This window comes from Nothobranchius furzeri, chromosome 13 (assembly GCF_043380555.1).
Source record: "Nothobranchius furzeri strain GRZ-AD chromosome 13, NfurGRZ-RIMD1, whole genome shotgun sequence".
NCBI classification, from domain to species: Eukaryota; Metazoa; Chordata; class Actinopteri; order Cyprinodontiformes; family Nothobranchiidae; genus Nothobranchius; species Nothobranchius furzeri.
In genome coordinates this window covers 49,436,536-49,452,769 of record NC_091753.1, presented here as the reverse complement: position 1 = coordinate 49,452,769, position 16,234 = coordinate 49,436,536, and the positions used below count along the sequence as shown (strand labels likewise).

At 41.7% G+C, this 16,234-nt stretch overlaps 1 protein-coding gene across 2 annotated transcripts in view; it reads left to right on the top strand.

Moving 5' to 3' along the window:
• Positions 1 to 16,234, top strand: part of arhgap32a (Rho GTPase activating protein 32a) — a 29,788-nt gene that overhangs the window by 1,805 nt on the left and 11,749 nt on the right. Inside the window, exons 2-7 of one of the 2 annotated variants that reach the window (XM_015951156.3) lie at positions 7,709 to 7,822; positions 8,971 to 9,076; positions 9,285 to 9,376; positions 9,574 to 9,658; positions 15,376 to 15,462; positions 16,040 to 16,177. In XM_015951156.3, coding sequence (XP_015806642.1) covers positions 7,734 to 7,822; positions 8,971 to 9,076; positions 9,285 to 9,376; positions 9,574 to 9,658; positions 15,376 to 15,462; positions 16,040 to 16,177 — 597 coding nt within the window. In that variant the 5' untranslated portion in view covers positions 7,709 to 7,733. Of the gene's footprint in view, positions 1 to 7,708; positions 7,823 to 8,970; positions 9,077 to 9,284; positions 9,377 to 9,573; positions 9,659 to 14,390; positions 14,665 to 15,375; positions 15,463 to 16,039; positions 16,178 to 16,234 lie in introns of those variants that run through there. The other variant, XM_054742540.2, reaches the window with a different exon arrangement.

The window sequence follows — 16,234 nt, the reverse complement described above, 5'->3', positions numbered from 1 at the left end:
TGTTCCCGAGAAACACTGACATGTTTCTAAATTATTGCACAACAAGATTGTCTCCGGGTGACTATTTTAGAGCATGATTAGTTTGTCTCAAAGCGGGAGCAGACTGGCAACGCTTGGGTCGTCATCCTGAGCAACAGATCGACTCGTTGATTAAATATTTGGATCTGAGTCGTCCTGCTGCTAGGCCCAGATCCGGCCTTCGTCAGGAATCACTCGCTCAAAGATTGAGCCCTGACATCTACTCTCTGTGGGATGAAATAATCTCAATCTGGTAGATTTCAAAAAGATTATAGGATCAAACTACCCCCTCCCATTTGCACCACTACCAGCTCCCTGTTACCTTCATTCCTCAGGCATAACGCTCTAGAAATGATGGCAGCTGCTGCTCTGACTGCGGCGGCGGCTCAGCGGATCGGTGACGATCACGCCGCCTCAGGCCGACGAGCCAGATGTTCCTCCAGGGCTTCTTTTGCCTCCTCCCTCATTCGTAGAACCTGGAGGGACATCAAGTCACGGTGGATGAGAGACAAGTTGCCATGGCAACCGCAGGGCCTTTTCCCACTGCATCTATTGCTTGTGTTAAACGAAGTCAGAAGGAGATCATGAATCCAGCATTCTTGGTTTTGACAGCAGATGCACATTGATTGGAGTCCACGAAAGACCCAGTGAAGAGTCCATTGGATTGTTCCAAACTGCATCTTTTTAAACCCCAGAGGATCTGGGAAGTTACTGCAAGAAACACCCGAGCGATAGTCTAAAGAGTTAGCTGTTTATCGCCAGGATTCATGCAAAACAAAACAACAAAATCTTAATTAAAAAAATATTGGTTAGAAATTCGACTAGGAGTCATCAGAGGTGTGACCAAGTCACTGCTGTGCAAGTCGCAAGTAAGTCACAAGTCTTTCCAGTCAAGTCCAAGTCAAAGACAAGTCCAAGTCAAGTCCTTAATTAAATTAAATTGTAAGTCGTTGTAAGTTGTAAGTAATAAAAGCATCTGCTAAATAAATAAACATAAAAAAACATAAACATAAGTCCAAAGTCAATGATGTGGAAGTCCAAGTCAAATCCAAATCCTTAACTTAGAATTTTCAAGTCATAATCAAGTCATCTGTCCAACTTCACTTTAATGACAGTGATGATAAATCAATTCCAGAAATAGTTTCTTAAAGCTTTATTTATTTGCTCAAACAAACAGGAAGTGCAACTGATGTTGATTATAAACAAAGTGCTGCTGCATTTAGCCGTACAACATCAAACCCGGAACGAAGAATGATTTATGATTTTTTCCATGTCATGCCACTTTTGTGCTAAAATATCTAATATGCTCAAGTCATCATTAAGTCAACAGACGCAAGTCGATTCAAATCGCAAGTCATTGGCATTCAAGTCTGAGTCAAGTCGTAAGTCTTTATAGATTTTATCAAGTCAAGTCAGAAGTTATTAAAAATGACTAGAGTGTGACTCGAGTCCAAGTCATGTGACTCGAGTCCACACCTCTGGGAGTCATAGACTAAAATATTCTTGTTACAGGGCTAGGAACTATTTCACTAAAGACATAAAGTTTTGTATCCTGTTTGCTTTTGCCGTAAAGAAAGCTGATACAGAACAAGCACCCCCTAGTGGCTGGTTCCAGTTGTCATGTTGCGAGTTAGGAGGAGGTTAGGACCCAAGATGCAGGAAACACCAGATGACACAAGGCAGGAGCGGTTCAAAAGTAAAATCCTTTTTATTAGGATGAGGAACAAAAATCCAAAGGGCAGGAAGCCAAAAACCAAAGTCCTGAATACCAGGAGAACGAAAGCTCACATAGAGCACAAAAACAAGAGACAAGGCACAAAACAACGCTGACACCAAACAATGGACCGACAACACACAGAGACGCAGACAGGGCTTTATACACTGGGGAGGATGAGAGGGAGATGACCTGCAGGTGTGTGGGGAGAGAGACCAGGTGAACTGATTTACTAATTAGGGAGGAAACAAACATGACCTAAGAATAAAAACTAAAGACAAGAAGAGCAGGAACATAACTAATAATCTAAGGAGGGGGAAAAACCTCAAACACCGATGGGAAGAACACACTAGAGAGACTAATAACATCAACAGCTGTAGCTAAAGAAAAATGACCTAAGAGAAAAACCTAAAGAACAGAAGGGTAAAAACGTCATATTCTAAGGGGGAAGCTGAAACTAAAGGAAAAACACCACAGAAAGAAAAGCTACAGGGGCGTGACTAAAAGGGGGCCACGGGAGCACAAGAACTGGGATGAGGGTATCTGAGGAGGGAAACCTAGAGGGCTGAAGATCTGGGGGCAAATGGGGAACACCAGGAGACACATGAGGAAGACGCAGAACAAGGACACATGAGGGCACTAGGAGACACAAAAGGAGAACCTAGAGAGGGATGGAGAACACAAGGAGACACACGAGGGGAGATGTAGACGCAGACCATGACACCAGTATTTAAGTCCCTCCACCTCCATGTTATGAATGAGCCATTTTCCTGACTAAAAATGCCAAAACACAAATCAGATTATTTCATCCAGAAGCTAATGGTCTTGGTTCTCAAATCTGGATTTCTGTGAATTTTATGACAAATTATTTCTGAAATGACTTCTACTGAGACACCGCCGGAAAAACCATACATCCCATCTACAAACACACACTGGATGGCACAATTACATGTAATGCCACTTGCATTTTTTCAGATGTAGTGGTGAAGTGGTGACGGAGTCAGGTTGGCATGCAGTTTTGCGCAGGTTCGCCTCTTAGTAGCGGCAGTGAAAAGGTAGTTTATAACCGTTTTTCTTCTTTTCTAGCTATACTTGCCAGTACTATGTTTACAACAATTTATTGGTATACCTTTTAAAATATAATGACTAATGTGTTTTTTTTTAATTAATTTGTTTATTTAGCCAGTGTGAATCCATTTGTGAGCAGAGTTTAAACTAAAATGCTGTTTAGGAACGACCAAATTCAAAAAACTTTTAGAGACATAAATATTTTGCAGAAAATGAACATTACAACTAAAATATAAACAAATTAAATGTTTCAGCTGGCTAAATAAACTGCTGCCGACCCCACCGAGTGTCGAACCAGCATCAGCTGAGGGGAAAACAAAACTTAAATCAGATGATCTTGCCACTCGAATACCACAGCCCACACAATAGCCTTAAATGCTGTTGTAGGCCACTGTTGTTGGAGCGGCTGTGGGCAGATATTTGCTAAAAGAAACCTTTTCTTTTCGGGATATATTCAGGCTTTGTCATGTAGCAAGTTATATTTATCTTGTTTAATTGGAGCATAGAACATAGCATTAACAGTTGTAAACTAGTAACAGCCGTAATTCATGTGGGTCAGCTTAGTTTGCGATAAAGTTAAAAACAAAAACAGGAGTCAGTGGGCTAGGCTGAGTTTGCGTGAATGGGCGGGGCTGACTCTGGTGCAGCTCCACCTTATTGTGCAGCTCTGCCTTTGTAGTTCTGCAGCGAGCACCCTCTCTGTTGGTGCCTCCACCCGACAGGTCATGCCCAAAACATCTGCCTTGGGAAGCATCCAGGAAAACTGGATCAACCTCAGCTGGTTCCTTATGATGGGGGGATGCAGCGGCTCTATTCTGAGTCTTTCAGATGTCTTCTCATGCTGTCTCCAAGGCAAAGCCTGGGCGCCCTACGAAGGAAGCTCATTTTGGCTGCTTGTATTGCTGATCTTGTTCTTGTGGTTCATGACCGTAGGTGAGGATTGGACTGAAGACCAACCAGTTAAATAGGAAATGCGAGACCGAACATTTAAAATATAAAGGCGTGGAACACTGAAAAAACACTTTTAATGATTAGTTGTGGTTTTTCATGCAGGCTAAACATGAAAATGGTCTCCTACACCTATCCTGCATTAGCCTCTGATAGAAAATAGACGGTGAAACTCTAGGATTAAAAAAGCTGGAACAGATCAGCGTCAGGCAGAAGCTAACCATTAGCATTAGCAACTCAACCACACGGCAGAAGCCCCTCAGGGCGTGTGGGACAGCAGTAGCTCAGGAGATACAGCAGGTTGTCCAGAAATCAGAAGGTTAAAGGTTTGATCCCGGCTCCGACTAGAGAACGTCTTGGCTAGCATTAGCAACTCAACCACATGGCAGACACTCCTCCAGGCTTGTGCTTCTTGTGGAGATAAAACATCCATGTAGTAGAGCAAACAGAGTCAGTGGTAGAGTCGCATTGATGTTATCCAATCCAAGGCGAGATGTCCAAATATCAGGAAATAAGACTCCTCTGATGTGGCAGACTTGACCGTGCTGACGCTGGTGTTTCCGGGCTTTTTTTTTTGCCCCGAGTACGGCTTGCAAGGCATTCATTCCTACCTGCAAATGAATAACAAGTGTTCTACACCTTCAATGTATTTCATCCACATTGTGACTCAACTGTATACTGTGTACAAACATCTCTAAATGTGGAAGTTGGAAGAACTTTCTGCAAACTAACAAGTAAAAACAAAAGAGAATTATTATTCTTTTAAAAATCTTCTGTACTTTCTGGAAAGGTTCAACTGAAATTTCTCATTTGAGAATGAAGAATGATGACCCTAATGAGGTCGGAAACGGGTGAAAGAGTTGCCTTTTTGAACTGTCTCGCTCATCTCAGGTAACCATGACTCCTTTTCCACCGACGGTTGTTACCTGTTAATATTTAACACCTATTTTCTTGTCAACGTGCACCTGCTGAATCTGGCCTCACTCACTGAGGGCAGGATTCTGCAGGTTTGCCTTGCTCTCCTTAAAAACATCATGTAGGCCATCAGATACCAGGCAAGATCCTTTTGTTCTCGCTGCTCTGGTCTCCTGGGATCAGAGCTGCCCCCTCTCCCATTAGCTGTGACAGGTAGAGGGCCTCTGCATTCATGCAGCTAGGATGTGATTCTTTGTTGATGACTGATGGAGAAGTTGTGGAAATATTACCTGCAAGGGATGGTTCTAACAGGGAAACACACCATGAGAGATCTTAGTGTATCTTTGTCTCGGAAAGCTCAGCCTCATTGAAAATCACAACTTTGTACAATTGGGTCTATTTATATCTCATTCTGCTTGAAGTGTTTCCAAAATAAGCTACAGTTTCAGTGTTTGTAGCAAAACAAGTGCATGTGGTTGATGTTGAATGCCTTCAGAGTTTCTGCTACATAGAAACCTTTTATCGTGCACACTGTTTAAATCGCAGAAATCTCACCGCCTCTGCGATGTGCAGCACATCTTGTTCTTACAATGGTACCCTGCAAGGTCAAAAACATCAAACTTATGAACATGGAATACATTCAGCTGAAAGAAATCACCCTTAGCTGAAATGCTACAAGATAATAAGTGAAGAGAATCTATTTTTATGCTCATAAGAATCACCATACTTGACCTAAGTTGTTCTTATATAACAGCACTTTATGTAACATGTCTTAACTGTGCTGCCCATGTGATGCATTTTGCTCTCCTCTGGCAAGGGTGTCTCTTAAAGAGGAGATACGGGATGAGTTCGACCCTCATCCCCGTCCGCTTGTTTCTGCTGAGTCAGCAGGCTTTGTGGAAGTCCGACAACAGCAACCCATTGAAGCCATAGGGGTTGGTGGGAAACTGCTACACCAGCAGCGATAAGTGGACGTTCATTGGCTCAAACCTTTTGCTGCACTCAGCTGAATACTTTAGGTGAGAATGAAACCACAGAGTATTTATGGTGAGGTAGTAGAAGAAGAGTTGTTATTGCTTAATCAGGAGAAACATACATGCATCATTTAGTATTGTTATATATATATATATATATATATATATATATATATATATATATATATATATATATATAATCCATTTTCTTCCACTTATCCGAAGTCGGGTCACGGGGGCAGTAGCCTGTCAAGAGGCCCAGACTTCCCTCTCCCCAGCCACATGGGCCAGCTCTTCCGAGGGAATCCCAAGGCGTTCCCTGGCCAGGTGAGAGACATAGTCTCCCTTTAGAACTCCTCCCAGTTGAACATGCCTGGAAAACCTCGCCAGGGAGGCATCCTGACCAGATGCCCGAGCCACCTCAACTGGCTCCTCTCGATGTGGAGGAGCAGCAAACCTACTCCGAGCCCCTCCCGGATGACTGAGCTTCTCACCTTATCTCAAAGGGAGAGCCCAGACACCCTGCGGAGAAAACTCATTTCGGCCGCTTGTACCCGCGATCTCGTTCTTTTGGTCACTACCCAAAGCTCAAGACTATAGGTGAGGGTAGGAACGTAGACCGACCAATCAATCGAGAGCTTCACCTTCTGTCTCAGCTCTCTCTTCACCACGACAAACCGGTACAAGGCCCGCATCACTGCAGATGCAGCACCAAGCACAATAGATGGGATATGAAACGACGCAACATATAGTACAGTACAAGGGAGGTGATAGGATATAGTATGATATGATACTATGATAGATATCGCAATACACGGGAGATAATACAATATATATATATATTATATATATATAAGTATATACAAGATAATACTGTATATATATATATATATGTATTGTATATATATATATATATATATATTGTATATATATATATATATATACACAATATATATATATATATATATATTGTATATATATATATATATACACTATATATATATATATATATATATATATATATATATATATATATATATATATATACAATATATATGCCACAATACGGGGGAGATGATACAATAAGTCTTGCAATACAAGGGTGATGGTACAGTATATATCACAATACACAAGACTGCATGATATATCAGAATCACTTTTTTGATTAAAGATTCTTAATTTCTGAATCCTGTCAACTGTTTCCATTAAGTTTTAAATAGCAGCAGTTCACAAGCAAATTTCTTTCCAGGCGACTTAAATTAAATTACACTTAATCCAATTTAGTCAAAATTGGATCCAGATTCAAATCTGAATACAACCAGTCAAATCCAGGAGGTCATTAAATACCAGTTCAAAGAACATCTGTCTAAGGAAGAGGTCTGCAACGTTCATAATGGAGGGAGACATTTTTACCTTCTGCATGATATGAACTGCTGCAGAAACCACGTGCACATTTAGCATCAGATCTTGATTTTCCCAGGTGACGGTGGGAAGGAGTTATTCCCCTTAGGGTGGGTGTTAGTGCAGACGATCCTTTTAGCCCATAAAACGATTCTTACCTCCAAACCAGAAACTTCCTTTTACAAGTATTTAATTTTTTCATGGAGTTATTTTGTCTTATTTGTGGTTAAACTTTTGATAATTGCTGCAAAGCTGAGAATAAAGAAACACAAATTGTTATCGATGTGTAATTAGAAAACTGATAAAGCAAACTAGCAATGGCTATAAGTGAACAAATCTCATCCTGAGCTTTGTGACAAACCTGATATTTCTTTTTAAGAGGATAAAAGTAGACGTTTCAGCAAATATCTGTCAGTGCTGGTAGACATAACGGCACTGGTACTCCTGCCAAAACCATCATATAAGATTTCAGCCTGACATGTTTTATCACTGAAGCATCCCGTGACCCTGTAGCATGATGCTATCCCAGATTACAGTCTGGGCTTGGTGGATTGTAGCCCTGAGATCTGCGCAGCCTCGAGTGGGCTAACGTCTGGTGCCTTCGTAGCTTCAGACTCTCTTACCCACCCCAATGCTGACTCCCTCTCCTCCCACTCACGTTTCTCCACAGCGCGCTGTTGCAGCAAGCCAGCATCATGGAGGCTGGATGTGTGGTTGCCGCGGTGATTGAGAATGCTGCCTCATCACCCCAGGGAGAACCAGGAAGTGGTGACGTCCTTGAGGGGTGAGTTGCTCTTTTTCTTTTACCCTCGCTTCATGCTAGCTCATGCTGGGCCATGAAATGATGCGAGGCATGGGCGGAGAGTGTGTTTCTGCCGCTGGATGTGTAGATATTTTGTGCTTCTGCCTGCATCCACACACGTGTGTGTGTGTGTGTGTGTGTGTGTGTGTGTGTGTGTGTGTGTGTGTGTGTGTGTGTGTGTGTGTGTGTGTGTGTGTGTGGTGCTGCTTGAATAAAAGCATGAAAATGACCCAGTTAGAGTGAAACAAAGCTTCTTCCTCAGCTTCTTTGCAGGTTTATGGAATTTGTGGCGACATGAACTACATCGTGTTCCAGGGTGTCATCAGGCTCAATAACTATAATAAATCTAGGCTTCCTCCCGTCTTTGTTGCTGATAAAAGTTTGCCCGAAAGGACCTGACCCTCCCCTCCAATGAATAACACTGAGTCACATTTCAAGTGAAGGTTTCGTGAAGCGTTCCCTGTGAGTGGACAGGCTTCATGGCTCACTGAACACATTGAGTGCACATAAAAATCCACCATGGCTTTTAATTTTCTAATTCAACTGAAGGTGCCTTTATTTTCTGAGCTGATATAAAGTCTGATTTTTACTATATGTGCTCATGAGTTAATATTTTATCATGTTTTCTTGATCTTGATCTAGTGTAGCATGTTTTCTGGGCCATGCTGCTGCAATGTCATGTCTTAAAGCCACTTGATGAGTTCTCCCTCACTTGCTCCATCTGGTGGCTGTTTTGCAAACGTGCACATCTCGATTACGAGTCTCAGTACAAGCTTTTTTATATTTGTGTATACATGGATGTAATTTTGGGGGAGGACAGGGGGGACATGTCCCCCCCCCCACTTTTTCCAAAGCCAAGTTTTGACCCCTGCACTTTTTACCATCCAAAAGCAATATTACATTATATTAAATTGACACTGGTTGAGCTCTAGGACCAAGTAGAAACGTTTGTGTTGAAGCCTGTTTCCCATTAGAACATACTGTAAAGATCCCCCCCCCCCCGTGTCCCCCCCACATCTAAAGTGAAAATTACGTCCATGTGTGTATATATATGTATATATGTATGTATGTGTGTGTGTGTGTTTTATTTTTTTATTTTTTCAAATTCTCTGCTTTTTCTGTTTCTGCAGCGTTGTGCTACCATCACCTGATGTGGATAATGACGATGCCTTATCTCAAGCTACAAACAACAACCCTCCAGAGGAGAAGCAGCCACAAGAAACATCCACTGCCATGGTGCACACACACACACACGCACACACACACACACACACACACACACACACACACACACACACACACACACACACACGGGCAGGAAATGCATCACATTGTGATTCTGATACAGGTCACACCAGAGTTGGTTTCAAACATGTGGAAATCTCTTTGATGTGCCTCTCTAATCAGTGTTTGCTTCAACATCAGCTGATCCTGTGTTTGACAGATGAGGAGCGACGACGCCACAGAAGCTCCAGCCGAGCCGCTCCTGCGTTCCTGCGTCAGCACGGCCAGCATGAAAGTCAAAAACATGAAGAAGTAGGTGCTCGCGTTGACATTAATGCTGCGTTTCTGATCATTTCCCCGGCCTGATTATGAGGCCAATGAGACGAGGCCCTCACAGATGAATGGGCCTGGTGGATCTCACATAAGTCTGATCCCCCCTCTCCCTCTTCCCTTCATCAGTGTCTGTGTGTCTTGAATGTTGATGAGTTGCTGTTCTGTGTCTGTTCTAGGCTAACGTTCCCCAGAGGTCACTTCCCCAGATTGGCAGAGTGTGCCCATTTCCATTATGAGACTGTTGATTTTGGCAACGTTCAGGTGAGCTCTAAAAATACTCAGCTGAAAGTTCTGTGTCTTTGGCGCGTGCCCAGTGGTGCTCCAGAAATGTTGCTTTCTTTAATCTTCCTTGTGACAGATGAGTCGATATTCTTATTTGTCCTCGCTGGACGATCTGCCTGCTCTTCTTGAGGACGCTTAGGTCCTTCAATGTCTGTAGCAAGATGCTGCAGATCTTCTACAAGTCTGTTGTTGAGAGTGTAATCTCTTCAGCCATCGTCTGTTGGGGGTAGTAGCATCAGAAGCAGGGACCTGAAAAGGCTCAACAGCCTAATAAAAAAGGCTGGTTCTGTTCTGGGGACGACTGTGGAACCACTGGAGGAGATAATGCAAAGAAGGATTCTCCAGAGAATCAAGGAAATTATAGACAACCCTGAGCGTTCTCTTCACAAGACTGTCCAACAACGGAAGAGTGTCTTCAGTCAGAGGCTTCTTCAGTTTCGCTGCAACACTGACCGCTACTGGAGATCCTTCCTGCCAACAGCCATTGTAATATACAATAACTCTTTGATGACTTGATTATTAGTATTATTCTGAGCTACTACAGCAATCAATTTCCCTCTGGGATTACTGAAGTATCTTTGAATTGAATTGAATTGAATTACCACATTTGCCCTATTTGTCTTGTCCTGCCTTCGTTCGGACAGTTATCTAATTCTATTTAGGAAACATAGGAGCTTTAAAGTGAATTGTTGCAAAAAACGGTATGGCTTTAACCACATTTACTTGCACCTCAGTAACTGGTTGACTGATATCTGTAAGGAGGTGAAAGGTGCATTTAGCCTGTGCTGATGACTGAGAAGGGCGGGGTTTGACCACATGATTCTGTCTGTTGTTGCGTTACAGCTGGGATATTCAATTCAATTCAATTCAAAGAGACTTTATTAATCCCAGAGGGAAATTAGAGTTTCAGTACACACAATTCAGAGATCAGACATACATACATAGACACATGACAAGAATTGGTGACTGTGGTCATTCGCAACCCTGAGTCGCGCTACCTTAATAGAGAACAGAGGGGTTACAAGAGGATTGGTTCAGGTGGAGGGGAAAAAGGCACTTCAGAGTTACCCTCCACAGGGAGGGCAGCTTAGCTCTGCAAAAAAACACCTCAAACAGAGATGCAACAGACTTCAGACAACACAAGTGTCCACTAGGTGGGGTGGTGGGTTTGGGACTCTCCACACGTCAGTTCCTGCAGCCACGATAAGCAGCGCACGTCACCTCAGTCTGGAGAGAGGAAGGAGGTTGTTGAGATTTGGAGGGCACAGTGACTCCTGGAACAATTCGGCAGCCGTCCCGCAGTCCCGCCCAGGCTGGGATAGGAGACAGAGTTGCCATAGCGACGGCAGCATTCCACATTTCTTCTGAGGGGGGAGTATTTGTCGCAGCCTTACAGGCTCAAGGGCACCACATTCAGATTAGAAATTGTTTTGGGGCCAGACAAAGATAATTTCCTCTCTGTCTTAAAGTTCCGTTGGTCCTCAACCTCTCAAAATCCCAATAATGGCGTAAATTAATCTATTCCAATCCGTGCTGATTCGTCCACACGCTCCTTGATGGCATCCATCTTTTGTGCCAATGCATGAATCTCAGCCATATGTAGTTTAAAACTTTTAAAATAACTTCAAAATGATTAAATGTGACCATCTGATCTTGTTCTACGATATAAGTAGGTAATATTACATAAACGTCTGTGAAATGTTTTGGAATTGGAGTTATTTTCATATATATTTTGGCCTTGGCTGCACTGACTAGCAGTTTGCTCATCAGTCCTGTTGGACTCAAACTATGAACCCAAGAAAGACGTTATTATAACGTTTGTAGAGAAAATACTTGAAATCTGCCAAATTGTGTCTTTGTGCGCCTCCTATCTGGTATCCATCCCATTATTTGGCAGGTTCCTGTCAGAAAAAATGGTTTGTTTTTTTACTCTCAGCTGCAGGAATCAACAAAAATGTAGTTTTCGAGTTTTTAAAATTCTCAACACATTATGTAGTGCTGTCTTTTTGCTTAATCAGGTCACCTTGTGGCATCCTGTTGCCCCCCCCCCCCCCCACACACACACACACACCTCAATGAAAATATACATTTTCTTTAGTTATTTTAAATTTTTGTATTTCCCTTTCTCCATTTTTTCTTATTTTTTAGCCATTTTCTTTTCCTCATCTTCAACTTTAAATTTTTTCCCCATTTTAATTTTCCCCTTATCATTTTCTCTTTTAAAATTTCTATTTACTTTCCAACGTTTAGCTTATTTTTCCTTTTTCATTCTGTGGGCATTTGAGGTAACTCCATTCATAATAGAGAAGTGAGATTTGTGTGGAAATGTTTACCAACGCCAGGTGTCAACAGGAAGTTAGAGGACATTAGCACATTTGCATTAGACTGTAATAGAATCACTGACAGGAAACGCGCCAACACCTGTTATAACACCGTGTTACCTTTCATCCGCTGCTGTGAACATGGAATAATACCTTTATAATTATAATATATGATCAAATCAAATGTATAGAATAGACTTTATTGATCCCGCAGTTAGGAAATGAACTTGCTAAGGAAGCACATTCATTTGGAAAAATAGGAAAAAAAATAGAGGTAAATACCCAAAGATTTAGGCTATTATCGAAACACTCAGCACTCAAAAAATGAATGAGATTAGAGTAAAAATAGAAAATCAACTTTTCACAAAGAAACAGCATAAAGACACTGACATACAAACGTGCACCCGGGTATTGCACAGATATTTTACACGTATTGAATATAGCACTGATGTTAGCTTCAGTTCTTTTGTAATTTTGTATGAAAATTCAGTTTTTTTCATACTTTTCTATATACTTTAATATGATTAGGTTGGTAAAGTACTTCAGGTGTCTTTTAATCTTAAAGCATAATGATGAGCAGAAGGAATTACATTTCTTGATATTTTTAGATGGTAACTATTTTTCAAATTGTCATGAAGTGGATGAAATTATTTCCTATAATGTTATTATTTTCAAAACATTTTGCTGTTAGTGAGGTCCGTTTGTTTTGCTGCTAAAAACTGACAATTACCCACACCTAACCCTAAACCTAACACCCGAGGTTTAGGGTTGGTAGCCTAGTGGTAGAATGTTCGCCCGGTCAGGTGACATCAAAGACTTTAAAAATGGCACCCAATGTCTCCCTGCTTGACACTCACCTTTAAGGGGTTGGATCGGTGGGTTAAACCACCAAATAGTTCCCGAGCGCAGCCACCGCTGCAGCTCCCCCCCCCCCCCCCCTCCATGGGGATGGGTCCAATGCAGAGATGAATTTCAGCAGTGTGTGATGATGACTATATGGGACTTTAACTTTAGGAACTATATAATAGCCTGCAGTAACAGGCTTTAGTTAATAGTATACAGATATACCAACAAAAGAGGCTGCATATTATTATCATTAATAAAACTAAAATATAATCGTATACATTTATAGACGCCTTTGCTAATGTATGTTTTTTTTCTTCAGTTTTGCTTAAATACAGGGTATCTGCAGGTTTAAGGGAGCCAAATTTAAGACTTTTTAAGACCTTTTTTAAGGCCACTTTGACCAAATTCAAGCTATTTTTAAAATTAAATTTAAGCTTTAATTTACAGCTATTGCCTGGAACCGGTGCTAACCACGTCACGAACTTGGGATTAACCATCAGTTACCATTAAACTTGCACTCCCCCATGGCGTAAGCTCCCACTAGTTTAACCAGCTAATGTGCTCATGTAAAAATAGCCCCCTTTCACAACCAACTGAATGTGTACGGTTCTGCTTACGCCAACATCACACACACAAAATGCTGATACTAGAAATTCACGAAAATTTTATAAAAATAAAATAATCTTGTTTATTGGGTCTTTGACAATTTAAGACCTTTGGAAACTGTATTTAGGTATTATTTGTCATTTTTAAGGATTTTTAAGGCCTTAAATTTGGAAAAGCTAATTTAAGACTTTTTGAGGACCCGCGGATACCCTGTAAATATGGTGCAGGTCTGTTTGCTCACCAGCAGAGTGCATCATTCATCTCGGCACAACCTGCAGGTTCAACACAGTGTGTGTGATGCTGATTACATATAGCACTATGAGCTGCATTTGCAGCTGGCCGGACAGGGTTTAATCCCTCGATTCCCTCTTCTTTCTCCTTCATTCATGTGCAAGGAAGCAAAAGTATAACATTGTTTTAAAAAGGCATTATAATATGCTAACACTGAATGTGTAGCTGTAAAGATACAGGTTCACTCTGAGCCCATGCTGCTGTGCAACATGGACTTTTTTGTCTTAATCTAGGAGATGAGTCTCTGTTCTCATTTCTCTTGTCACACATTTCTGCATTCACGGTCTGCAGCAGCAAGGGCGGAAGGCAGCGAGCGATCTGGTCTCATGTGTCCCATCTGCAGAACAACACAAGGGCAGCAGACAGCCTCTGTCTGCAGCCCGCCTGACTGATTTCTCCCCAGATTAGCTCTAGACTTGAGTCTCGCCTTCAGATGAGACGATGTTTCAGGACCGTTTGGAAATGATGAAGGGGAATCTGTCTGTTTTGCTCCTGAGTGTGACGGATGAGCTTATACTTCTGCTTGTGCCAGCTGAACCCTTTAAAATGGCAAAACCCCTTTTTTTGTCACTGGAGAAAGGAGGAGAGGAGGGGGAGGGGGATGGAGTACAGGAGAGGGAGGAGGGGGAAGTGCATGAAAGAGGGAGGCAGGAAGGGGGGTAAGACACACAGAGGGAAGCATCCTTGACTCATATTTTCTGGTTATTATGAAGCATCGGTGCGTGATGGACTAAAGCTCCGTAAATAAGCTTTGTGCATGAGGCGGCAGGCGACAGAAATCAGACAAGTCCGAAGCGGAGTTTAAACTCTTCAACCCTCAGCCTGGATTTGGTTTGCTGGAGGATCCCACTACAGTCCTGCACACAAAGAGAGAGCACTTACCTCATCTGCAGATGGATATCTGAGATGCCCTAGAGGGAGGTAACAGGATGGTTTGGTGCTACAGTCACAGATGTGTGTGAGCAGAGAAGATGGTTTCATTTTTGTGCAAATGTTTCAGATCTCTGTTTGCATGTTTGTTTGTTTTAAAGAAGGTTTGAGCATCACAAAGAGGACGATGCCCAGCTCAGGGGGAAAGTTGCACAGATATGATTTTAATTGATGCTGTTTATTTTTAAACCTCAGAGATCCCTCTCGTTAATCTCCCTGACCTCTTGAGCCAATGCACGTTCTAATTTGGCCTTTTTGTTAAACGGCTGTAAACAATAGCTATTCCATCATCTAAAAAATAAAATATGGTTAGCTGTATTATTTTAGCGCAGTAACTAGGTCGCTGCTCGTTGTATAACAGTATATCTGGATGAGTTGCTAACAGTTATAAATAACTAGAACTTCCCTCGGCTCGGAGGCCTTTGAAGTCAATTCTGCCTTCATGTCTATCACAAAAATTCCCCAAACAACTGCAACAAAACCGAGATGTCATAAATTCCAACCAGCTTTGTCTGTTCTTTAATACGGCAGGATTTTTGCTGAAGAGACCAGATCTGAGTTGGTGTTTTCTTTTTTTATTTCTCAGATTCCAGGAAAGTCACTTTTATTTATCTTTATAAATAATCTTTAAAATCGCTGTTTTCATTTAGCGGCTAAAAATAGACTCAAACTTCAGTCTGCTGTCTTATTTTTTTTCCATAGTTGGCCTTTGCAGAAGGGCAGAGTGAAGGACCAAAGGCCGGTTTGGACTCTAAAGAACTCGTCTTTATCGTCCAGATCACTTGCCAGGTAACATATTTTGGGTCAGATATGCATTCTGTTAGTGTGCTCTGCATAAGCTGGCAATTTGGCAACAGAGATATCATGCTTTTTAAAACTTTTCTGTGAAATCATATATATATATTTTTTTAAATTAGCATATATTTTTAACAATAGAAATTATTTAAACGATGCACCCACACAATTTATCTGTAAAAACAGCTCCATTTTCTACATTAGGCTCTATGTTTTGACTAAATAGCAACTAGAATTAGCATTAGCTGTGTTATGCTAACAGGCTAATGCTAACACGTGGTTGCAGTTGTGTGATGTAACTCATGATGAAGTGAAGTAAGATAATCATCAAGGTGACGCATCTTTAGCTCTGCTTACTTTGTGTCAACAGCACACGGCAGCGATCGGGCTCAGTGTGTGTCACAGCTAAAGTGGTCCTGTCAGAAACAACCGTTAAACGTCCTCCACTTTCAGTCCTTCTTACAAGATGTGTCCTAAAGATGATTTCTCTGCTTCGCTGGATCATCAAGAACATACACTCCTTTGTCTCACTCACTTGTATTTTTTTTCTTTCTATCTAATTTTTTTTCAGAGTCGAAACTGGCTGGTGAAGCGATCTTATGAAGACTTCCGGGTGCTTGACAAACACCTGCACTTGTGTATCTATGACCGCCGTTACTCCCAACTCAGCGAGATTCCACGATTCGACACATTGAAGGATACGACTGAGGTACCGCAGACCTGAAGCTGCTCCACCACTCACACCTATTCTAGTGATAAATATAGA